The following is a 25340-nucleotide window of genomic DNA, read 5'->3' as shown; positions in this document are numbered from 1 at the left end:
GCGAGCTGATTGAAATGGATGGTGGTAGGTAAACCTGAGGGGAGGGGCATGGGGGCAGTGGAGGTGGAAGCCGCAGGTGGAGAAGGCTGGGACAGGTGACACCATCTGTGTTTGGACCTGGCTCAGGGTTCCTTGGCCTGAGGATGGCGGGGAGAGTATGACTGAGCCCAGATCCCGGGAGCAAGGCAGGGCAGCGGCTGAAGGAGAGGCTTTAGGTGGTCCTTGGAGAGCAAGCAGGGTCTGCACAGATGGAGGGAGCAGGGGGAGGAGTGGGCCGGTGGCAGGGACGGCGGAGGTGCCTGCAGAAGTCAGGGTGACCTTCCTCATCCAGCCCCCGCCTGTGCGCCGTGGGCAGCCTCAGCAGGCGCCACCGAGTCTGTGTCTGCTCTCCCCGCTCAGCCGAGCGTGTGGCAGATGCGGGCAGCAGGCTGGTACCCGCAGGAAGGCTGGTCTCATGCCGGTGGCCCTGTGGTCCTGCTATGGCAGAGAGTGGAGAGGGGACTGCCAGCAGTGGCCTCAGCACCCCAGGCGTCTGCCCTGCTCGTCTGCAGGAAGGAGGTGGGTGCTCCGGGCACCGGGCATCCTGCACTGGAGGCTGGGCACTGGGGTGGTGTGGGCTATGTCAGCTCTCACAGCTCTCACAGCGAGGCCAGTAGGTTGTGGCTTACAGTCTACATAGGACATAGTCACTGTGGTCACAGCACAGAGTAGGGGCTGTGCTGACAGTACCTACTGGTTTCCAGCACCCAGAAGTTTTGCCCGAATTCCAGGCCCATGGCTGGTACCCCCATGCCTGCCATGTGGTCATTTCATTGGCTTGGAAGCCCTGGGACAGGGATGGGGTTCCGCGTCACCTATGTACTCCAAAAAGCAGGCCAGCTGCTCTATGCCTAGCAAATGTAGGTTGCAGGAGGGAGTTGAGAACTGGGCAGCCCCCCGGGCAGCCAACTGGACAGGCGAAGGGTTCTCAGGCTGGAGCAGACCCAGCTCCTGCCCTCAGAGGCCTCGTGCCAACTGGGGAGCCAGGTGGGAATTCTGGCAGGTGCTGTGCCCAGGGTTGGGATCTTGGAAAACCTGAAAGGCTTCCTGAAGGAAGCAGCCCCCACTGAGCAGTTTGGGAGTCATACCGCGTGCTCTGCTGGGCACTGTCTGCCCTGTGTTGGCCTCTGGTTGTACATCTCAGTAGTGGACAGAGGAACTGTCACTGTGGCCCATTGGTAGACAGTGGACACACCCTGCCTGCCCCTCCGCACGAAGCCTGTGGCCTAGGTCCTCATTTTTACATCCTCGTCCTTCGTGGGTAGTGTGCGGGAGAGATTCCAGGAAGTGGGTGCAGCGCCCGCACTCCTGCCTCCGGTAACCGGAGCTCATTCGGCTCTGTGCCCACCCCCCTGCCCTGGCACCCGAGCCTCTCAGATTCAAGGGATGAGGAATCTCTTGGTGAATCTCTTCATTTCTCTGTCCCTGAGTTGGGCTGATTCTTTGGTTTTCTGGCAGCGTCTGGAAGGCCACTTGTGCTGTGGGCCCAGGTCTGGGCTTCTCTGGGATTTTCCTTGCCTGGGGAAACATTCTTGGGGGATGTTTGATCCCTGCCTGGGCCTCTGGGCCCTGCCCGGCTGGCCTCTGGGCCAGGGTGGGAAGCCAGCTTGGCCCCTGATGGGGCCTGCAAGAACCAGGGAGTGCGCAAGGAGCCGCCTGCCCCCTGTTCGTGCCTCTCCTCCCAAGGTCCTGAATCTCAGTCTGTTTCCCCAAGAGAAGCGGTGACATTGTCTGGGTGACCTGCACAGTTGCCTCCCATCTCAGGGCTTTAGCCTTGTCCCCAGGGCTTAAGACAAGAGAGGCCATTGAAACTGGGCAGCCCCCTCCCTGCAAGAGTCCGGCTGTGGACCCACAGCTGATGGTGCTCATGTCTCCGCAGGCTGCTGTCCCCGAGGCCCAGCCTCCTGACCCCGACTGGCGACCCTCGGGCCAACACCTCGCCCCAGAAGCCGCTGGACCTGAAGCAGCTGAAGCAGCGAGCAGCTGCCATTCCCCCCATCGTGAGTGCCCGCGCGCAGGCCCCACCGAGCCCACCCTGACCTTGACTTTACCGTTCATCAAAACAATCCCACCAGCGGGAGCATGCACCTGCAGCCCAGCTTGTCCACGCCTGTTTCCCGGAGAAAGCCCCATGGAGATGAGGGAGGAACAGCTGGGGAAGCTGGCAGGCGTGCTGGGCGGGGCTCCCGGTGAAGGCGGGGACTGGTGGCCTAAGGCCTCCTCCCTTCCACCCTCCAGCACCCTTGAACCCCCACAATAGACACTGGGCCATGGAGAGGCAGGAGGTTCCCCCGCTCACTCAGCTGTAGTAATACGTTGGCCAGGGAAGAGTGGGGACTAGCAGTTCTGACCCTGGGGCCCTGTGGGAACATCCCCTGGAAGGTTCTCCCAGGCAGATGGGCGGGGCCTTGGAGGTACCTTCTCCAGGTAGGTGGGTCAGGGTTTCCTAGATGCAGCTGGGGCTCCAGGCTAAGAGACCCTAAGCTGACCAGGCTGGTGGTCCCGCGGGGCTTTGAGTGATGGGCTCAGGATGTCCAGGCTGCCGCCCAGTCCCCGAGGCCCACACAGTCCTGATGTTCAGTCCTGGCTTCCCGGAGGCCCAGAGGATTTGCGCCCAGGGAAGGAGCCAGGGGAGAGGGTAACAGCGGGCTCCAGCCTCCTGTCCATCACCCGGCAGCTGGGCCAGGCTTTTTGGGGGTGGGCTCCCCAATGTGCTCTGTGCTAAGACCTCCCCTCATTGCCCCACCTGGGACCTTGAGCATGTCACTGGCTTTCCCGGGCCTCTATTCCCAGGCTGGTCACACGCAGGTCTCTTCCTGACGCTGTCATCCTCAGACGCCTTCTGTGGATGCTCACTCCTGCCTCCTTCCCCCAGCAGGTCACCAAAGTCCATGAGCCCCCCCAGGAGGACGCAGCTCCCGCTAAGCCGGCTGCCCCAGCCCCACCGCCACAGCAGCACCTGCAGCCGGAGATCGAGGCCCCTCAGCAGCCCGGCAGCAGCCCCCGGGGCAAGAGCAGGAGCCCAGCGCCCCCCGCTGACAAGGAGGGTGAGTGCACACCAGTGGGGCTGGGACAGCAGGGGACTGACGGGCAAGGGACGTTTGTGTGTCCAGAGCAGCTGCTGCAAACCCCAAGGCCACGGTGATAAGGAAAGCAAAGTAAAGGAATGGGACAGTTGGGCAGGGGGAGGCAGTCGGGAATGGTGGGGGCTGCGGCGAATTGGAGCACTCATGGTTTCTCTAAAGTGGGCACATATTGGCCTTGGCCAGGAGTCACCTCGAGGCAAAACAGGCCTGGGGTGCTTCTTCCAACAAAGCCAGAAATGACGTTCTTGTGTGAAAGCCCCCTGGATTCTCCACAACGGCAACTTCTCAGAATTTTCAAAAGCACTGTGAATACACAAAATCATATCAGCGGCCCAGCCTCTGGTCCAATGTGATTCAGTCCACGTGGGAGCTTCTGGAATCACAGATGGGGCCCAGCGCCCGGCTGGCAGCAGTGCTGGGGCCTCGGCAGGAAGGGCTGTCCCCCTGCCAGCTTGCATCCTGACCATGCTCCAGGCTAAGGTCTCTGGGTTCACCAGGAGCCAGGGTGGAGGGTGACTCTCGAGCAGCTGTGTCACGGTGGCTGCCCCGGACACACCTCACTGTCATCACGTGAAGCTCAAGGTCGGGAGACAGGCGGTTGTGGTTGCTCTTTCTCTGGATCTTCAGTCTCTACCTCCCTTCGCACTGGGCCCAAGAAAGTCCCAGCCTGTGTCCCCAAAGAGGCAGCTTCTCCAGGTCAGCCTGGCATGCAGCAGGTGCTGTCGTGCCCTGCAGGCATTGGGGGCTGCCTCCCCAGAGGTGCCCACCCTGGGTCAGCCCAGGTGCTTGCTGGCTGGCTGCTCCCAAGGTGTGAGGACAGCAGGACCCCAGGCCAGCCTCCCTGACCGGCACAGCCCAGGCATGAACCCAGGCCATCGGAGCTGCCACCAGCTGCCCCCTCACCACTGCCTCGGGTGTGACATCCCCTTCTCTTTATTTATTTATTTTTTTGAGACGGAGTGTCGCTCTCACCAGGTCGGCGTGCAGTGGCACGAATCGATCTTTGCTCACTGCAACCTCCGCCTCCAGGGTCTGCCCGAGGCTGCTGGGTCAGGACATTTGTTGAACACCCAAGGCCCCAAGCGCCGTGCTAGGCAGTGGGGATTCGGCAGGAGAAACGGAAGTCTGTGCTCTGGGGAGCTGCTGTTTCTGTGAGTGAGGAGGACTTAAACCAGGGGACACGTAACCAGGCAAGGTGGTTTTAGAGTTGTTTGTCCACCACGAGAAACAAAACGGATTGAGTGAAGAGGCGGCTCCGGGAAGGACCCTGTGAAGCGGGGAGCAGCCCCCCGTGGCAGATCTCGGGGTGAGTGTGGCGGGCAGAGGGGACAGCCTGTGCAGAGGCCCTGGGGTGGGAACATGCTCGGGGTGAGTGAGGAGCCGCCGGGGGTGGCGGTGGCTGGGGAAGAGTAGGTGGTGGGACAGCGAGGGAAGTGGGGACCGCATTGTGTGGGGCCTCTCAGGCCACTGCGGAGGGGATTTTGTCTCAGGTGTGGCAGAGGCTTTTGAAGTGTGTGTTGCCACGGGGGAAGGGGGCTTGTGTTATCTGATTGATATTTTAGAAGCTCTCTCTGGCCATTGTCGAGTCAAGGGCAGAGGCAGGAGGTCACAGCGCTGCTGTTGGCAGGCGACAGAGGCTGCCTGGACTGCGCGGGTGGCTGTGGAGGTGGCAGGAAGGGCGCGTCAGGAGTTTGTTTCGGAGTCAAAGCCAGCAGGGCGTTGAACCCGGTGTGGGGATGACGCCAGGGATGTCTCACTGGAAGCGGGCACCCCATGACGAGGGCTGGGCTGCCCGGGGCTAGGGTCCAGTGTGCAGCCCGGGGCGTGGCTCTGAGAGACGTTGCTGGTTTGGGGCGCCAGCCCGGAAGGAGCTGCGTAGGCGTGTCAGGAGCCCCAGCGGCTTTGGCCAGTGTCAGATGTGAGCAGGGCTGGAACTGCACGGCGCCAGCCAGGTCCTGCTGAGCCAGGTCGAGGGCCTTTGTCCTGGGAGAAAGGGAGCCATTGGCCAGCAGTTTCTGTGGCTGGCACTCAGCTCATTGGTGTGGCCAGGGCCTTGCTGTTTCCTGGCCTCGTTCCCCGCGGGGACAGTGCACCTGGCTTCAGGCCCTGCATGCCTTTCTCGCTCAGCCTGGCTTGCAGCTTGGCTCCCGCAGGGACGCACATGAACTTGACACCCAGCGCTCCCTCTCTGGTCTCTCAGGAGGGCAGCCTCCTCTGCCCCTGGCTCCCAGGCAAAGCAGCTCAGCCAGGCAGATCCATCGGGCCCCCCGGCCCAGCTGGAGAACAGGCTGCCTCTCCAGGCTCTCGGCTGCCCGCCCAGCCTGGCCTAGCCCCAGCTTGCCTTCCAGCATCGAGCCCCTCCCCTCCACCCTGCCCACAGCCCTCTTGAACTGGGCTGGAGGAAGCACCAGAGGTACACAGGGCTGAGTGGCTGGAGGGGCCAGGTCTAGGGCCTTCGCTGGCTTTGTAGGCCTGAGACAGGCCCTGTAGAGACGCCTCCACTGGGATGGTAAGAATGAGAATTCCCCTGCATCTGTGACCCCCGCCTCCTGTGGGCTGCCCACCTCACCAGGGCACAAGTTCAGGGGAAACTCAGTCCTCGAGGAGAGAACTGGGGCGATTCGGCACTCAGACCTCCTTTCCCACCTGCGCTGCTCACAGCAGGCATCATTCAGTAATCTTAGCACTCTCCTCCCTGTCACACCCAGTGAGCCCTCATATCCGCCTTTGTTCATCTGGAGGTGGCCTGAGAGATGACACCTGCCCGCCATTCCTGTCGCAGGGCGGAGGGCTACATCATCCCTGAGTCGTGTCTCTATTCAGCTTCTTGGCCGGTTATCTCCCCCTAGGACTGGTCCTCAGAGAGGTTCAGAGCTGAGGCCAGATTTCAGCAAAGGGCGAGAGGCCGGCGGGAGGATGCCATGAAGGCAGGCGTGAGCCCCCTGGCCCCTGCTGAGTTTACAGGCTGTCCCCAGGCCTGAAATCTAGGACCAATCATTGCTTCTCTACTACAGGCATAGCGATCCAGGCAAAGGCCACGGTTTGCAGCCCCAGTGCCTGGCTTAGAAGCTACTATCTGCCACTTGCTAGCTTGGGCCTTTGACCAGGTGGCTTAACCTCTCAGCCTCCGTTTTCCCATCTGTGAAATGGGGATAATCACAGTCAGCTCCTTGTAGGATACTGTGAGAATAAATGAGCGAACGTGCTTAGGTTCATGTCAGCCGTGGCAGCCTGAGAGAGCATCACCTCTTGGTATTGCCCTTTGCAGCTGTGGGGGCTTCTGAGCCCGACTTGGCTCTTTGCTGGTGAACTCAGATAAGCCCGTTGATATGTCTGTACCTCAGTTTCCCCTCTGTAAAATGGGCCTGGCAGCAGTCTCTGTTGGGCTTAACGTGGGGCTCATGCAGGCTGTGGGGTACTGAGCACAGTGCCTGTGCAGAGTACCACACAGCAAACTGAGGCGGACGCTGTGGTTATCATCTGGAAGACTGGACTCATAACCCCCATGCTGCCTGCCACAACATTCACAGACATGCACATACATACACACACACACACACACACATACACACACGCACACACACATGCACACACATCCACATACCTGCATACATACACATCCACATGTACACATCCATGCGTGCATGCATGCACATCCATACACGCATCTACACACATCCATACACACGTCTACACACATCCATACACACACACACACACGCGCATCCATACACATACCTGCATCCACACACCTCCACACATACACATCCATACACACGCATGCACACACACATCCACACACATCCATACACACACACACCTGCATGCATTCATATACATCCACACATATACATCCACACGCACATCCACACTCATGCACACATCCACTGTACACATGCACACACATCCACACCCATACACACACACGTACACACACATCCATATACATGCATACACACACATCCACACACATACTCATACACACCCAGACACATGCACACACATCCACATGCACGCATACATCCACACATGCACACACATCCATACACACATATCCACATGCACACACATACATCCACACACATCCACATGCACGCACATACCCACATGCACACGCATGCATTCACGTGCACACACATCCACATGCACACACACATCCAAACACATGCACACACACACATGCACACACACGCACATCCACCCATGCACACACAAACACATCACAGGTTACCTCCTTCAACACTGTGTAGGGCACAGGCCAGCAAACTTTTCCTGCAAAGAGCCAGAAAGTAAATATTTTAGCCTTCGTGGGCCAGATGGTCTCTGTGGCAAGAACTCGGCTCTGCCGTAGACAATAAATAAATGGACAGATGTGAACCACGCGTCAGTCAGAGTGTACGTACAAAGTCAGGCGGTGGGGCCAGGCTTGGTGGCTCACGCCTGTAATTCCAGGACTTTGGAGGCCGAGGTGGGAGGATCTCTTGAGCCCAGTAGTTCAGGACCAGCCAGGGCAACATAACAAGACCTCATCTCTACAAAAATAAAAGGAAATTAGCCAACCGTGGTGTGGTGATACATGCTTATAGCCCCAGCTACTTGGGAGCCTGAATTGGGAAGATCCCTTGAACCCAAGAGTTCAAGACTAGCCTGGGCAACATAGCAAGACCCCATCTCTACAAAAGTAAAACGTGAATTAGCCAGACATGGTGTGGTGGTGGGCACCTGTATTGCCAGCTACTTGAGAGGCTGAAGTGAAAGTATCGCTTGAGCCCAGAGGCCGGGGCTGCAGTGAGCCGTGATGGCAGCAGTGTGCCCCAGCCTGAGCGATGCAGAGAGGCCCTGTCTCAAAAAACTCAGGGCAGACAGACCCTCTGAGCTACCTTTTGCTGCCCCCTGGCTTAGAGACCTGTCTAGGGACCTTGGCTCGCTGGGCTTGGTTGAGCGCCTCTGGGGTTGCAAAGCCACCGGGTCCCGTTCTTGTCCTCGGGGGCAGCTGAGAGGCCCCAGCCCAGGCCTCGAGCCCCGCTCCCCTGCTGAACAACACGCTGTGGGGTTACAGAGCAGCGCCCAGGCAGGCAGGCTCAGGGGGCTTCCCAGCGGAGCCCACGCTTTCGCAGACCACCACCACTGTGGATGCAGGAAGGACATTTGAGCAGGGTCGGCCAGGGCTCCCCAAGTCTGACTGCCCCACCTCCTGCCCTCAGCAGAGAAGCCTGTGTTCTTCCCCGCCTTCGCCGCCGAGGCCCAGAAGCTGCCCGGGGAGCCCCCTTGCTGGACTTCTGGCCTGCCCTTCTCCGTGCCCCCCCGTGAGGTGATCAAGGCCTCCCCGCATGCCTCGGACCCCTCAGCCTTCTCCTACGCACCGCCTGGTGAGTAGCTCTGCCCGAGCCCCGGCTTCGGCTGGCACTGGCTGAGCTGCATGCAGAAGCTTCTTAAAGTCTGACGAGACCCAGCTAGAGGGGCGGCCTGGTCAGTGGAGGGGAAGGAGGAGATCTTCTGAGAAAGCTCCTCAGGGCTGAGATTGAAGCCACTGGCTAGAGGGAGCCACAGCAGGTGCTTGAGCTGGTGAGGGGCAGGCTTAGAATGGGAGCTATGTTTTCCAAAGACGGCTTAGAGCTGGAGAATGGGCAGACAGTACAGCCTGGGGAGGGAGGATAGCTGCTGCCTGGTTCACAGGTGCTGTGAGGTCCCGTGCAGGTCCTTTTCCAGGTCCTACAGTCCTGCCGGGCATTGCCAGCTGTAAAGCGGCACAGCTGGGGGCCGGTACAGACAATGCTGTTCGCAAAGGCTGATCCCGAGGGATGTGTGGGCCAAGGGAGTCAGAAGAACAGGGAAAGTCATGCCAGGCAGAGGGAACAGCGTGTGCAAATGTCCAGAGGCAGGAGAGGGCGGGCAAAGCCCTTGAAACTGAGTCTGGCCACCACTGCCAAAGCTTGTTGCCAGTGAGCTGGGGAGACCCAGGGACCAGGTCAGGCCAGCCTGCAGGCCAAGTCGGGGGCAAAGACTTTCTCCTGAGGGCAGTAGGGAGCACCGAGGGTGCACAGCAGGGGTGCGTACACACTTGTGGACGTTGGTCCCTTTGGCTCCTGTAAGGGGAAGGAACTACTGGGGGCTGCAGTGGAAATGAGAAACCAGTTAGGGGATCCAGGTGAGAGTTGAGGGGCTCGGACCAGGGCCTGGGCGGTGGGGTGGGGTGGGAGGCCTCCTCGGGGTAGTGGTGTTTGCACTTAGGACTTGGGTCACTAATGAGGGCAGGGCAGGAGAGGGGCACGACTGGATGGGCACCTCCTGGCCGGGACAGGGAAGAGGTGGAGTGCCGCCCCGGGCGTGTGTCCAGCAGGGGTGTGACCGCTCCTGGTCCCCACGGTGGACAGACATGTGCTCTCCAGGTCACCCGCTGCCCCTGGGCCTCCACGACACCACCCGGCCCGCCCTGCCACGCCCACCCACCATCTCCAACCCGCCTCCCCTCATCTCCTCTGCCAAGCACCCCAGCGTCCTCGAGAGGCCAATAGGTGCCATCTCCCAGGTGAGGGGCCGCCCTTCCTCTCTCAGGGTCTTGGTCTCCCTGTCTGTGGAGTGGGGGCAGTGGGACTGGTGCGGTGTGGGTGGGAGCCAGGCTCTCAGGGACCTGGGTCATCTGGGGCTACTCAGGTGTCTGGGGTTTGAGCTGGCTGGGTCCTGCCTCAGGTGCTCAGGGCCTCGTCCCTGAGGGGTCACTCTGTGTTGCGGTCAAGGGCACAGGCTCTGGAACCAGTTTGTGTGTCCTTGGGCAAGTTACTTCACCTCCTGTTTCCCCCTCTGCGAAATGGAAGGGCAAGTGTAGCGTGCTTGGAGGACACAGCCCCTTCACAGGGGAGGGGACCAAGGCTTGGGAGCAGCAGTGACTTGTCTGCCGTCACACAGCTGGGCAGCAGCCCCGGCCTCTGACCCACACGTGGGCTTTGTGAACAGGGGCGTCAGGCACTCTGGCCTGTTGGGGAGGAACCAGGGTGCCCCGTGACCCCACAACTTGGTCCCTGCAGGGAATGTCGGTCCAGCTCCATGTCCCGTACTCAGAGCACGCCAAGGCCCCGGTGGGCCCTGTCACCATGGGGCTGCCACTGCAAATGGACCCCAAAAAGCTGGGTAAGGCTCCTGGTCCGTCCATCTGGGTGGCCCAGACTGGGCTCTGGCTCTCCTGTGGTTGGAGGGGTTGAGGAAGGGGCATCTTGGCCCACGAGAGTTCAGCCAGCGGGTAGCAGCTGGGAGGTCCCCCCTTAGCAGTCCTGGCTGGAACATGGGGTGAGGGTGGTGCTCCCCAGCCCCTGGCTCAGGTGGGTGGGTACAGACCACCCAGGAGCCTGCCCTGGCAGCACGTGACTTGCTCCTCTTACTGGCCCTCAGCACCCTTCAGCGGAGTGAAGCAGGAGCAGCTGTCCCCACGGGGCCAGGCTGGGCCACCGGAGAGCCTGGGGGTGCCCACAGCCCAGGAGGCATCCGTGCTGAGAGGTGAGGGCCCCTAGCATCTGCCCCTGCTCCTTGGATGGCCAAGGGGCCCTTTATTCAAAACCTGCTGGGAAATGTCCTCTCCCAGAGGATCTGGGAGCCCCTCTTCACTGCCGTCTCCCTTACCATTTAGGGGCAGGGGAACTCCCTCTGCATTGAGACAACAAGCACAATTTGTGGGTCACCAGTGACTCACTCAGGGTGGCTCTCAGGACCGGGGCCTAGGGAGGGGCCACAGATACCCTGCAGCCCCACATCTTGTGTCTTCCAGGGACAACTCTTGGCTCGGTTCCAGGTGGAAGCATCACCAAAGGCATTCCCAGCACACGGGTGCCGTCGGACAGCCCCATCACTTACCGCGGTTCCATCACCCATGTAGGTGTCCTGGGATGTGGCCTGAAGGCCGGGGTGGGGCCAGCACTGGGCCAGCCCATCTTATAATCCCCCCTTGTCACCAAACCCTTAGCCTGAGCTGACGGGGCAACGGCCGGGGGACAGCAGTTCACTCCGTGAACTTTCATCTGGTCTGCATGGAGTCAGGCCCTGGGGTTGCCGAGCATAGCTCAAAACTCTGCCCTCAGGGAGCTGCCATGTGGTGGAAGGAAACAGACCAGGATAATTAAGTAGGCGGGTCAAAGCTGAGCTGGCAGGCAGGCAGAATGTGAGAGTCCAGCAGCTGAGAATGCCTGGGGCCAGGGACATTGTTTAGACAGGTGAGGAAGGGGACGTGTCAGCCGTGGCCAGAAGAAATGGAGGGTGCCAGCCGTGCGAGAATCTCGGAACAACATTCTGGGCTCAGGGAACAGCACGTGCAAAGATGGAGCGTGAGAGGGTTCCTGAGTTGTGTGGGGACTGGTGCCCCAGCCTTGCAGCTGGTGAGCTGTGGCCCCGGGGCCTTGCGCCACATGCATCTGGCTCTAGAACACAGTGACAAGAGTGTGGCCCACACATACACAGACACATGCGTGTTCACAGTGGAGCTTCGGCCATCAGGGTGGTCTGCGAGGTATTTTTGAGCCAGGCAGCCTCAACTCCCACCACAAAGGATCCATTTCCAGTTCGCCCTTCTCTGAAATCTATAGATTTTAAAATTCTGAAATTTCAAAGGCAGCTGTGCTGAGTTGGAAGGGCAAGTGCTTTGGGCAAAAGTCAGGCTGAGGGTCCTCAGGTACCAGCTCCACCACCCACGCAGGCAGGCAGACAGCGGCCTGCCCTGACTCAGTTTCCCCTTTGGTGACAGTATTCCTGGGAGTGTCATTGTCCTGAAGTTGTCAGGACCACGGGTTGACCTTTGAAGTTTCTGAGCATTCACCGCCGGGGTTTCTGGGTGCCATGACCCGCACCCTCCCTCACCCTCGAGGTTCCGCACGTCTCTGATTGCTTTAGGCAGAGAAGCAGCCGCCAAAACGTGTGAGATGGGCAGGGGTCAGGTTCCCCGCCACCTCGCTACCAGACAGTGGGGAAGTCAGCGTGTGGCCCGCACACACAGATATTCATTAACCGAGCGGGTACCATGGGCAGAGACCATGTGGGCCCACAGCTGGCGAGGGAGGCTCAGGGAAGCCCCAGTTCTGCGATTCTCTAGGGACTTCCTGCCCATCTTGGGAGTAGGGTTCATGGGGCCAACAGTGAGAGGCCACAGGCTCATCTCCAGGAAGCAGACGGTATGCAAACAAACTTCCCTATTAATGGGAGCTCGTCCGGTGTATTCTCCCAAGAGCAGGAGCCACTGGCTGGATTTCTGTCCTCTGTCCATGTCACTGAAGATCGCTCCTCTAAAATACTATCGCTCAGAAACCTCAAGCTGTGCACGGTGGCTCACACCTGTCAACCCAGCACTTCGGGACACCAAGGTGGGAGGACAGCTTGAGTCCAGGAGTTTGGGACCAGCCTGGACAAAAAGATGCCTGTCTCTACAGAAAATTTAAAACTTGTGTGGGCATGGTGGCACCTATGTGTAGTCTCAGCTACTCGAGACTAGGAGGCAGGAGGATCTCTTGAACCCAGGAGTTTGAGGCTTCAGTGAGCTGTGATGCTGCTCTATGCTCCAGCCTGGGCAACACAGTAAGACCTCTTCTCAAAAAAAAAAAGAAAATCAGATGCCTCAGTTTCATCTTGGAGAGCCCCCTTTTAAAAAATCATTTATTGTGGTATTGAGTAAGCCTCTGCTTTCTGTAGTACAAACCCAGTTTTGACGCGAACCATCCACGTTAGGCTGGATACAGAAAGGGGTACTCTTGTATCAGCCACTTCTGGGAGGTCTTTTCCCGCCCAGATGCTGTAGGCACCCTTATGGAGAGAGAGGTGCTGCCCCGAGCTGTCCCTGACCTAACAGCTAACACTGCGAGTGCACAGGCGTCTCAAAGCACAGCAGGGAGGTGCTGCTCAGAGCATGAGCTTTCAGAAGCTCGGGGGAGGGCTCGTCCGAGTTCAGGACGTCTTGCCGTTGCCCTCCACGAAGGCCAGGACCTGCAGTGAACACCCCGGGGCACACAGGTACTGCCCTCTGCCAGGGGATGTCCCCAGCCAAGGTCCGGCCAGCTGGAGCGGAGACTTGGAGCTCACTGGTCCAGGTCTTAGGACCCCCTACTGATGAATCTGCTCCCGGAATCCTAGAAAGAGAAGCGGGATGTTGAGACCTGGGGACCCCTTGTCTGTGCCAGATGCCTTTGAGAATTCAGCAATGCTGAATGTCTCTATTTTGTGGATGTGCAAACTGAGGCCCAGAAAGGCGGTTCCAGAGCAACTCGGTAGCAGAGTTGCTGTTTGACACCCAGCAGCCTGACTCCAAGGTCATATTCTAACCCCTGATGCTTGTGTTCCTGGAAGTCACCCGAGGCAGGATGCTACCCCACATGGGCCTGTGCCGTCTGCTTGAACACATCCTCCAACAGGGAGCTCACTCCCTATAAGGCAGCGGTTCTTAATTGGGGGAAATTTTGCCTGCGCCTGTCTTGGGACATTTTCGATTGTCCTGAGTTGGTGGGGTACACTCTAGGGAGGCGTGGACCCCTGGCATTTAGCGCTTGGAAGCCAGGGAGGCTCCCAAACACCTCACAGTGTCCAGGCCAGCCCCATAGCAATGAATGGCCCAGCTCCTGCTGTCAGGAGGGCCGACGGGGAGAAACCCTGGGTTAGAACTAACATGTCTGGTGTCCTGCCCTGACGCAAGTCCTTGTCCTGGTTTTAGGAAACAAAGCGCATGATGTGGCCACAGGCACAGCACAGGAGCAGAAACCCCAGCATCCCCACCAGTTACAGTTTTTGGTAACTGAATGTCAAGGCTCCAAGAAGTAAAACCCACGCAGTGGCAGGGACACAGGCTCTGGGACCAGAATGCGTGGCTTCTGGTCCCTGCCTGCCCCTTATTAGCCAGGTCCCCCTGGGTGAAGTCCCTGTGCCTCAGTTTCCCCATCTGGAATAGGCATAATCAATAGGGTTGCCTTAGGGTTGTCCCAAGGTTTAAACGAGCGAATCCACAGAAGGCCCCAGAGCAGTGTCCATGAACGGTGAGCACTGGATAACGGATCCTCCTTCTGCAGCTTCCTCGTGGGGTTTTGTTCCATGCAAGCACTCACCCGTCTGAGACAGCGTGTGTGTGGACACAGTGGGCATTGGTGGGCACGTGGGCTTGTATGCGTCTGTGCCTGTACTGGAGTTGAGAGGGGTCCTGGCTGTGGCCTCCTGGGCGCTCATTCCTCTGCACCTGCAGGGCACGCCGGCTGACGTCCTGTACAAGGGCACCATCACCAGGATCATCGGTGAGGACAGCCCGAGTCGCCTGGACCGAGGCCGGGAGGACAGCCTGCCCAAGGGCCATGTCATCTACGAGGGCAAGAAGGGCCACGTCCTGTCCTACGAGGGTGAGTCGCAGGAGGAGAGGGGGCCCAGGACTGGGTTAGGTGTGTGCTTGGCCCGTTGAGTTAGTTTAACAGGGAGGCAGGGCTGGGTTGACATGAGAAAGCACAATCTGATAGGTGGTGACCTCCCTGTCCCTGCAGGTATGCAATCCAGCAGCAGGAAGGTGTTGGCCTTAGCTGCCTCCCACCTCTGGCCAGTTCTTTACAATTTAGGAAACAAACTTGTGGCCACCCTTTCTAGGAGCATAGGAGGGAAACTGAGGCTTGGAGCAGACGCCCAAGCCCACGTCCCAGGCCTCCCGCACTGTCCTGACAAAGCGCGCACTAGCGTTGGCCATGTAAGAGCCCTTGGCCGGAGTGCCCCTCACCCTACTGTGCCCCGGGCTCTCTCTGTGGAGCCCCCATCCTCTCCCTCTCTAGGCTCTGGGTTCCAGAACCAGGAGACCCTGCCAGGAAGGAGTTAAGGGAGTTGAGTGCCGGGAAAAATAATTTCCTGGCAGCTGAGGGTACCCGGGGTGTGGAAATGGAGCTGCTAATGGGCACCTCTCAGCACTGCAGCTGCACAGCCCGGAATTGCCTCTCCTCCCGAGGGCACCGTTTTCTTCTCCCTCCGCCTCTGCCTCCGCCTGTGCCCACGGCCCCCTCTCCAGACCTGGAAAGTGGAGGTGGCACCGTGTGGTGTAGGAACATGCGCTCCCTGCTGCCACACAGCCATGGAGACCGGCCTGCAGCTGTGTCTTGGGTGCCAGCTCATGCTCTGGTGCCCCTGGACTGAGTGTCCCGGGGTGGGGGGAAGCCTGGGAAGGGCAGGTAGCGGGGGTAGTGAAGGGCTTGTCTTGAGAGGTCCCTGGGTAGAATCCCACCGCGGGCCCCCAGACCAGTGCCTGAGCTTCCGTGGGCCTTGAATGTAGCGTCTTCATCCTAGGTTTTTGTCGGGGCCTTTAAACTCTTGTCTGCTCCCTGGACTGGGGGGACAGCGGCAGGTGTGAGGCAGTTGGGGGCAGGGGGGACTGTGGTACCTGCTACGCCATCCACCCCTCCATGGCCGCTGCTCGGCCAGGCTTCCCATCTCTCCGTTTTCATCTGTTATCTCCCAATGTGTGAACGTTGGTGATTAATTTGGAATGTTTTCTGCACAGCAACTCGGCACCCTCCAGTTGGCAGCCTCTGGCGTGCGCAGCTTGCAGGCTGAGGGCCACACGAAGCGATGCTTGAGAGCCCCGAGAGCCCGTCAGTCGGTCATTCCCCCGAGGGGTGGGCCAGGGCTTGGGGGCTGATTTGTGATAGTGCTGGGCTCGGCAGCCCTGGAAGGAGAGCCCTGGCCGATGAGCAGCGCCAAGGCTTTACCTTCCCGGGCCACCTCCGTCTGTTCAACCCACTGCCTGTCGGGGGCAGTGGGCTAGGCCCACCGGGGCTCCTCTGGCCTGGCGAGGCCCCCTCTGCCACGGAGGCTCCTTCACCACTCCTGCAGCACACGCTTCCCATGCACACGCAGGCTCATAGTCAGACACTCACATGCACATGGACACAGGCTTCTGGGTCACACATGCAAAGCCAAATCTGCCTGGTGCCTTGGTCCATGTGTGTACACAGACCCACTTAGTTCTCAGCGGCCATGCTCACCTGTGTGTGCCCACATCCACTCCACACACACCCGTGCCTGCCCCGCACGTCCACGCTGCTGATGTATCTTTGCTCATGTGCACGGGTGTGCACATGTTCACACCCCACATTGGCGCCATGTGTGTGGGCAGACCCGCCTGCTCATGTGTGGTCACAGGCACAGCCCTGCATGCAGAGAGCGCGCCCCTGAGGCCGGGGTGCGGGGTACAGACAGCGTGCCCTGCCTCTGTCGCTGTGTAGCCCCCTGGAAAAGCTCCTGGGGGCTGCAGGTGTGGGCTCCCCCAGGAGCTCTCAGCTGTGAGGCCTTGTGACGGGCTGGCATAGAAGCGCTGCTGGCTCCTGCCCGACGCGCTGCCTGTCCACCATGGTCCTGGGCATGTCCACCACGGTCCTGGGCCCAGCTCCTCACAAGGGCTTTGCGTGGTTTCCAGGTGGCATGTCTGTGACCCAGGGCTCCAAGGAGGATGGCAGAAGCAGCTCGGGACCGCCCCACGAGACAGCCGCCCCCAAGCGTACCTACGACATGATGGAGGGCCGTGTGGGCAGAGCCATCTCCTCGGCTAGCATCGAAGGTGGGGCCCTCGCTCTCCCGGTGATAGCAGGGAAGAGACTTCATCCCTCGGCGCTCCCTAGAGGGCGGTGGGGGGATGGCTGGCCCCATTTTACAGAGGGGAAACCAAGGCTGTGCTTTCTGAGGCCCCACGTGGAGGCAGCGCAGGGACCCTCACGTGCTGGGTCCTACTCCACCATCATCCGGAAGACAACCACTGGTGGCTGTAGACGCTGACCATGTCACTGCCCAGTGACGGCGCAGGGACCCCCAGAATGACGCCCTTGCCCTCTCCCACCCAGGTCTCATGGGCCGCGCCATCCCACCTGAGCGACACAGCCCCCACCACCTCAAAGAGCAGCACCACATCCGAGGGTCCATCACACAAGGTACCGCCCTGCCCACTGCTCCCTGGGTGTCCCCCGCTAGTGTACAGTCAAGCAGGGCGTGGGGGGGAGGCACAGCCGGAGTGCGGGGGGACAGGCACACAGAAAGGTGTGCAGCACGCTGCATGATCAGTACATGGCTGCGGAGCAAGCGTGTCTCTTACTTGAAAACAAAAATGAAAAGCCAGACACCACCCGGCACCCCTCTGCTTTGGGGTGTCACTTACAGAGCAGCTGCCCTGTGCTTGGCACTAACCCAGGTGCCACCTGGGCATCATTTTACAGAGCGCCCTGGTGAGGCAGATGCTACTGGGAGAGGACTGGAGAGCGCTGAGAACTCTGTCATGTTCTCGGGGCTGGTCTGTGGCACAGCCGGCTACTGTGAACTTGGCAGCTGTGTGGTTTTAATTTTTGTATTTTTATTTTATTGTTTGAGACAGGGTCTCACTCTGTTGCCCAGGCTAGAGTGCAGTGGCACGGTCCCAACTCACTATAGCCTCCACCTTTCAGGCTTAAACAGTCCTCCCACTTCAGCCTCCCCAGCAGCTGGGACCACAGGCGCACACCACCACGTCCAGCTAATTTTTGTATTTTTGTAAAGATGGGGTTTCGCCATGTTGCCCAGGCTGGTCCTGAACTCCTGATCTCAAGCTATCTGCCTGCCACAGCCTCCCAAAGTGCTGGGATTACCGGCATGAGCTACCATGCTCGGCCTGTGGTGTTAACTTCATGATTTCATGGTGTCCACGACTTGCTGAGGTGGTTCAGTTAGTATTCTTGTTTTGTATATGAAGAAGCTGAGGCCCAGAGAGGTCAGATTCCCTGGTCAAGGTCACACAGCCAGTGGGGATTTGAACTCAGGTCATCTAGCTCCTGAACCCGCTGGCTCTTGGTGGGTCTGGGCGGGGCGGGGCATGAGGGTCAGTGCTGTCCTCCTGGCAGGGATCCCGAGGTCCTATGTGGAGGCGCAGGAGGACTACCTGCGTCGGGAGGCCAAGCTCCTGAAGCGGGAAGGCACACCTCCGCCCCCGCCGCCCCCGCGGGACCTGACCGAGGCCTACAAGACACAGCCCCTGGGTCCCCTGAAGCTGAAGCCAGCCCACGAGGGCCTGGTGGCCACGGTGAAGGAGGCGGGCCGCTCCATCCACGAGATCCCTCGAGAGGAGCTGCGGCACACGCCCGAGCTGCCCCTGGCCCCGAGGCCGCTCAAGGAGGGCTCCATCACGCAGGTACGGCCAGGGCCAGGCAGGTGGGCCCAGTTTTAGCAGGGGCAGCAGTGGCTGCGGGGCACTGCCCTGGGCTTCTCCACATGGGGAAACCGAGGCTGAGAGCCCTTGAGTGCCTTACAGTCACCCAGCTGCTCATCACCGGGCCTTGGGTCTGCTGGTCCCGGGGCTGTGCTGGGGGCATCAGACTCCTGACCTCGTTCCGCTGAGCTTCCATGTTCCCATTCTTCAGGGAGAGAAACTGAGGCCCAGAGAGGCCAGGCAAGCTTCCAACGCCCCAGGACTAAGCATAGTAATGAGTGTCCATGGCCTCTGTGCCGGCCACGTGCGGCCTGAGGATGCTGTGGAGTGAATTGTGTCCCCTGTGGCAATGCTCTTAGGCTGCTGATTAGTGAATTGCCCCCCCCCCCCCCCCGTGGCAATACTCTGAGGATGCGTAGTAAATTGCGTCCCCCATGGCAATGCTCTGAGGATGCCGCACAGTGAGTTGTGTCCCCCCACCCCACCGGCAACGCTCTGAGGATGCGTAGTGAATTGTGCGCCCCCCGCCACCCTGCAGTGCTCTGAGGTCGTTTACTTCATGACCTTATTTTTTTGCTGAGTAAACTGAGGTTCAGAGAGGTTCAGCCACTCACCCAGAGTCACGCAGCAAATGCAGTTGTGAAACCCAAATCCATATGTCCCTATAGCTGCAACTTCGTTGTTCTCAATATCCACTGCACCCACCAGCAGGTTGCACTCCAGGTGGCCCCAGCCCCCCAGGCGGCCCCAGCTCAGTAGGGGAAGTTTCCTGCCAATGGTACGAGGAGCTGGTCAGTGGAAAGCCCCTGAGGCCACTGTCCCTCCACGTGGGCAGAGGTGGCCTCCTGTGAGGGGGAAGGAGAGTGGAGCTACCCCGGGGCCTCGGGGCTGTGAGGCGGAAGGACTGGGGTGGGTGTCCCGGGCGGGGTCCCAGCCTGCAGGAAGGTTTTGAAGCCAAGGCTGAGGAAAAGGCGGAAGCAGTCAGATCACTGAATGCCCAGGGGAGGGTTTGGCTCTCAACCCCCAGGCAATTATGGAGCCCTTGGCAAGCAGCCACTGCCTGACCAAGACGAGGCGCAGATTCTAGAGTATTCTTTTGAAAAACAAGGGCAGTTCCCCTTCTTAGGAACGTAACGAAGACATCCTTTAATAGACTTCTGTTGCTTGCAAAGCCTTAAGGCCCCATGGCATCCTCGTGCCCTAAGCCTACTGAATCGGGTTGGGGACCTGCTGTCCTGGCTGCGCAGGTCCCAGTCTGGACAGTGACCCCCCATTTCTTCAGCCATCCTTTCTGTCCCGAGAGCAAACACCTCGGCCCTGACCTCAGTGTCCCCAGGGCCGAAAGCCTCAGGGTGGGTGGCACTGAGTCTGGGTGCTGATTTTTTGTGCTTGGCATTGGGTGGGCCGTGGAGGGTCCTAGGCTGAACAGAGGACAGTGTTTGCCCACATGAGGGTGTTGGGCTTCTTTCTAGCAAACTCAGGGGCCTTCAGAGGGCCCAACACTCACAGCAGGGAGAGCTGGCTGCTGAGCCTTTTACCCCTTTCTGTAGTCCCTCCAGGGAGCTTGGGGACCAGGGTCAGGCCCAGGGTGGGCAGGGCAGGAAGTGGCGAGCGTGCCCGTCTCAGGGTTAGCTAAGCCGTCTGCCTCCCTGCCTCTGGAGGCATATGATGTCACCCCCATCTTATAGATGACAAACTGAGGCTCGTGGGGGTGCAGCTGGTCTGGGCTATGGCTGTGGACAAGGCTGGAGCTCACACCCCCTCTGCCCCAGGGTACCCCGCTCAAGTACGACACCAGCGCATCCGCCACTGGCTCCAAAAAGCACGACGTGCGCTCCCTCATCGGCAGCCCCGGTCGGACGTTCCCACCTGTGCACCCGCTGGACGTGATGGCCGACGCCCGGGCACTGGAACGCGCCTGCTATGAAGAGAGTCTGAAGAGCCGGCCGGGGGCCGCCAGCAGCTCGGGGGGCTCCATTGCACGCGGGGCTCCGGTCATCGTGCCAGAGCTGGGCAAGCCACGGCAGAGCCCCCTGACCTACGAGGAGCACGGAGCGCCCTTCGCCGGCCACCTCCCGCGAGGCTCGCCTGTGACCACACGGGAGCCCACGCCGCGCCTGCAGGAGGGTGAGTGAGGCATGCGTGGGCGTGTGTGGGGTGGGTGTCTGGCTGGGGAAGCTGTCCCTCGCCCTCCACCATTAGCTTTGTTTGCACCTGGGACATCCTCGCCACCGGCTCTCCACCACATCCAAACCACCTGCAGGCCCTCGGGCTCTGCCTCCAACTCCAAACCCTTTCCAGCTCCTTCCCACCTTCCAGACCACCATGGTGCCTCACCTGGCTTCCCCCAGTTCCCTGCCGCTTCCCGCTGTAATCCACTGCAAACAGCAGCCTGGACACTTTTTAAAAATGCAAATCAAATTATTCCACTTCCCTGCTTTCGTCCTTCTGGCAACTTAACACATTTTGTTCCGGCCAGGGTGCCTGCTGCTGGGGCCCGGCCCGCCTCGTTCAGCCAGATTCCTTCATCCTCCGCAGCCCCGCCCCGCCTCCTTTCTTTATTCCCTGCCCTTGCTCACCTCCGTCAGCTCAGTCTTCACCCAGGGCCTTTGCTCGGCTCTGCCTCTCTGCCTGCCATGTCCCCGCCTTCCAGATCTTTATGTAGTGGGTTTCTTTCCATCCCTTGGGTCTCTGTTTAAATGTCACATCCTTGGGCAGACTTCTTCTAACCAACTCCCCTCTCCCCAGTTCATGTCACATGCTGTGACACATTTTCTTCCGGCTGGGCGCGGTGGCTCACGCCTATAACCCCAGCACTTTGGGAGGCCGAGGCAGGTAGATCACCTGAGATCAGGAGTTCAAGATCAGCCTGGCCAACATGGTGAAACTCCATCTCTACTAAAGTACAAACAATACCCAGGTGTGGTGGTGTGCACCTGTAGTCCCAGCTACTTGGGAGGCTGAGGCAGGAGAATCGCTTCAACCCGGGAGGCGGAGGTTGCAGTGAGCTGAGATTGTACCACTGCACTCACAAGAGCAAAACTCCATCTAAAAAAAAAAAAAAATTATTCCAAGCATGTTTCACTCTGTAACTCTCATGTGTTGGCTGGTCTATCACCTGTCTGTCTCTCACGGTGAGTGCCAGCTCCGTGGGGACTGGGATTTCTGTCTGCTTTGTTCACCGGGGTCACTGCAGTTCTCACAATACTGCTGGCACTTGGTAGAGGCTGCATCAGTATTTTTTTATTGATTGAGTGAATGGATGAAAGAATGAGTTTTTAAAAAAAAATTACAACACAAAAGCAAATGAGTCAATGAACAAAAAATGAACTAAGACAAATGAAGAAATGAAGGAAGGAATGAAGAGACCCGGTCCTTGGGATGCCAAGCACCCGACCCTCAAACGACACCCCATAAACGCCAGCCCCAGAGGCCCTGCGTGGGGGGCCGGTGCTGAGACCCGATGCCATCCACCGTGCCCATCCACAGGCAGCCTCTCGTCCAGCAAGGCATCCCAGGATCGAAAGCTGACGTCGACACCTCGTGAGATCGCCAAGTCCCCGCACAGCACCACCGTGCCGGAGCACCACCCACACCCCATCTCGCCCTATGAGCACCTGATCCGGGGCGTGAGCGGCGTGGACCTGTATCGCAGCCACATCCCCCTGGCCTTTGACCCCACCTCCATACCCCGAGGCATCCCTCTGGACGCAGGTGATTGCCCCGGGGCTCCCAGAACCCTGGGTGGTGGTGCACAGGGTGGGGGACCTCATCAGCATTAGCCCAAGGACTCCTTAGGCATCAACTATTAGATTCCCTTGGATGGGGAAACTGAGGGCTGGAGATTAGAAGACCCAACAATGTAATCAGGACCAGTTGAGGTTGGGGCAGAATTTCTCTTGTAGTTGGCAGGACATAGGGGTCAGATATTTCAGTGGTTTTCTTTTCTTGCAGGACTTATCAGTGCTTTTAACAATGCAAATGTATTAAATGAGGACTTGAGCGTATGCATTTTTCAAATAGACATGATCTGAAAATTTTCTTTTTAAAGAGTTGCACCCTTTGGTGTGTTAATCTGCATTGGGATGTCTTATGTTTGGGACAACTTTCATTGTCCCGAAAAAGCATCCTTTGTAGAAGTAAAAAGCGTCTTTCATAGAAGTCACCCCTTGTTTTCTGGGGAGAAGTATTCCTGCTGTCCGACGCTTAGTGTGTTTTGTGCTTTGGGCAGGCACACATGTAGGCAGGAGAAGCAGTCCAGGTATAGAAGTCGGGGGCATCCAGACGGGCAGAAAGACACTGTCAGGCCTGGGTGTGGCCCGCCTCACGTCCCCTCCCCTCTGCCCGCAGCTGCCGCCTACTACCTGCCCCGGCACCTGGCCCCCAACCCCACCTACCCGCACCTGTACCCACCCTACCTCATCCGCGGCTACCCCGACACGGCAGCGCTGGAGAACCGGCAGACCATCATCAATGATTACATCACCTCGCAGCAGATGCACCACAACGCAGCCACCGCCATGGCCCAGCGCGCCGACATGTTGAGGGGCCTCTCGCCCCGAGAGTCCTCGCTGGCACTCAACTATGCTGCTGGCCCCCGAGGTGCGCGGGCGGGCGCCCCACCTCCACTGGGCTTGGCCTTATTCCCAAACAGCATGCGTGTGCCCCTGTGTGCCCCCATGGCCTCGCCGAGGCGGCTAGACCTGGTCGCCTTGTGGGTCACCTTGTGTGTGCAGACGAGTGGGTGGCGTGGGGCTGTGCGTGCCGTGGGTACTGGTTGTCACCTGGTTGGCGTGTGCACGGCAGCATCCTCAGTGGGTGTGCGTGAGTGCGTATACTCTTAGGACACAGGGGCCTCGGGAGTGTAAAGAAAGATCAGAATGTGAGGCTGTTTGGAGTTCTGTTCCTTTGCCCCGTAAACAGCCCGTGGTTGCTTCGCATGCACACATTCAAGGGCTGTCCTCAGACGTGCTCCTAGAATGTTCTGGAATAACCAAGTTCTATTTGGGGCTCAGTTGGAAAAGCCGAAGTCACACTAGGTATTTTGGACAGCAAGGGTTGAATACAGGATTGTGTAGGCATCAGAGGCTGAAGGGGCACAGAGGGCCTGTGGAGGGAAGCGGGGACGGCAGCTGCAGGGGATGCCGCAGTTCGGGCGTGAGAGCAGAAGAGGAGGTGGGACTGAGAGGACCTGAGCGTTCAGAAAAGGGCCCCGTGGCCAGGGCTGGGAGCCAAGGAGGGAGTGCCCGCCACTGGCTCTGCCGGCTCCAGGAGTGCGTGCCTTGCTCTCCGGGAGGGTGATCTGGCCAGTGGGCATCCTGGCCTCTCTCCTCCCTGTGGCTCCAGCCCCGGCCCACCTCCTCCCGCAGGCATCATCGACCTATCCCAAGTGCCACACCTGCCCGTGCTGGTGCCCCCAACGCCAGGCACCCCAGCCACTGCCATGGACCGCCTTGCCTACCTCCCCACCGCACCCCAGCCCTTCAGCCGTCACAGCAGCTCCCCACTCTCCCCAGGTAGCACCGCCCCCCAGTCCTGGGTGGGGACCCCAGCATCTGTGGGAGGCAGCTGGGGTGAGAGCGGGCAGAGGCCCTGTCCCCTGCCCCACTCCAGAAGACAAAGCCAGTCTTCTTGGCCCTGGGGCTGAGTCTTCTGGCCTTCGGGTTTCCTAGGAGGTCCCACGCACTTGACAAAATCTACCACCACGTCCTCGTCTGAGCGGGAGCGGGACCGGGAGCGGGAGCGAGAAAAGTCGATCCTCACATCCACCACGACGGTGGAGCACGCGCCCATCTGGAGACCTGGTAGGGCATCGGGCCCCCACCCCCCGCCCTGGGACTCCTTGTGGGCCACCTGAGGCCTCCCCCTGCTGATGCCACGGCCTGTCACCAGGTACAGAGCAGAGCAGCGGAAGCAGCGGCGGGGGTGGGGGCAGCAGCAGCCGCCCCGCCTCTCACTCTCACGCCCACCAGCACTCGCCCATCTCCCCCCGGACCCAGGACGCCCTCCAGCAGAGACCCAGCGTGCTGCACAACACAGGCATGAAGGGCATCATCACCGCTGTGGAGCCCAGCACGCCCACGGTCCTGAGGTGGGCCAGGTTGGCACGGGGGAGGGGACAGGTGGACGGGTGGGTGAGGATGGGTGCTGGTAGGAGGCTGGGCTAGAGGATGCTCGGTGGGAGGTACACGGGAGGTGGGTTAGGGGTCAGATGGGTGGCTGGTGTTAGAAGAATAGAGCATGCGTGAGTAGCAGATGGACGATGGCTGGGTGGGTAGGTGCGTGATAGGGTTATGTGGGTAGGTGGGAGGAGAGATGGCTGGGTTAGCTGGACGGATGGATGGCTGGGTGGCTGGGTGGGTGCGTGGGTGATAGGGTTATGTGGGTAGGTGGGAGGAGAGATGGCTGGGTTAGCCAGACGGATGGATGGGTGGGTGGGTGGGTGATAGGGTTATGTGGGTAGGTGGAAGGAGAGTTGGCTGGGTTAGCCAGATAGATGGATGGCTGGGTGGATTAGGTGGATAGGTGGGTCATTGGGAGGATAAATGGCTAGGTTTGCTGGGTGGGTGGGTAGATGGATGGGTAGGTGGTAGAGTTAGGTAGGTAGGGGTGTGGGTAAGAAGATAGATAGCTGGGTTAACTGGGTATATGGCTGGCTGGCTGGATGGATGATAGGTGGTCAGGTGAGGTAGGTAGGTAGGTAGATGGGTGGAAGGATAGATGGCCAGGTTAGCTGTGGGGGTGGGTGAGTGGATGGATGGATGGGTGGGTGAGAGGACAGACAGCTGGCTTAGCTGGGTGGATAGATGGGTGAGTGGGTGGTTAGGTTAGGTAGACGGGTGGGTGAGAGCAGAGATGGCTGGCTTAGCTGGGTGGATGGATGGGTGGGCGCGTGGTTGGGTTAGGTAGGTAGGTGGGGTGGGGTAAGAGGATAGATGGCTGGCATAGCTGGGTGGATGGTCAAGTTAGGTAAGTGGGTGGGTGGGTGAGAGGACAGGTAGCTGGGTTAACTGGGTGGGTGCATGGATGGATGGATGGAGGGTGGGTGGATGGGTGGGTGG

The 25340-nt window shown here is 59.6% G+C and overlaps 1 protein-coding gene across 25 annotated transcripts in view; it reads left to right on the top strand.

The window, feature by feature from the left end:
* NCOR2 (nuclear receptor corepressor 2) overlaps nt 1-25340 on the top strand; it is a 243982-nt gene that overhangs the window by 203274 nt on the left and 15368 nt on the right. For 21 of the 25 annotated variants that reach the window (XM_032243915.1, XM_032243811.1, XM_032243904.1 and 18 more), the window contains 17 exons: nt 1919-2039; nt 2915-3086; nt 8330-8494; nt 9515-9654; nt 10151-10253; nt 10512-10616; nt 10885-10988; nt 14326-14476; nt 16528-16668; nt 16949-17035; nt 17975-18261; nt 20052-20406; nt 21769-21993; nt 22630-22881; nt 23649-23795; nt 23952-24083; nt 24172-24370. In XM_032243915.1, the coding sequence (XP_032099806.1) occupies nt 1919-2039; nt 2915-3086; nt 8330-8494; nt 9515-9654; nt 10151-10253; nt 10512-10616; nt 10885-10988; nt 14326-14476; nt 16528-16668; nt 16949-17035; nt 17975-18261; nt 20052-20406; nt 21769-21993; nt 22630-22881; nt 23649-23795; nt 23952-24083; nt 24172-24370 (2886 nt within the window). The remainder of the gene's footprint in view (nt 1-1918; nt 2040-2914; nt 3087-8329; nt 8495-9514; nt 9655-10150; nt 10254-10511; nt 10617-10884; nt 10989-14325; nt 14477-16527; nt 16669-16948; nt 17036-17974; nt 18262-20051; nt 20407-21768; nt 21994-22629; nt 22882-23648; nt 23796-23951; nt 24084-24171; nt 24371-25340) is intronic. The other 4 variants (XM_032243794.1, XM_032243878.1, XM_032243831.1 and 1 more) reach the window with 3 other exon arrangements.

This window comes from Sapajus apella, unplaced genomic scaffold (assembly GCF_009761245.1).
Source record: "Sapajus apella isolate SASKATOON/1434 unplaced genomic scaffold, GSC_monkey_1.0 scaffold2, whole genome shotgun sequence".
NCBI lineage: Eukaryota > Metazoa > Chordata > Mammalia > Primates > Cebidae > Sapajus > Sapajus apella.
Note: the sequence above shows the minus strand (reverse complement) of the source record. Positions and strands in the feature narration are given on the sequence as shown.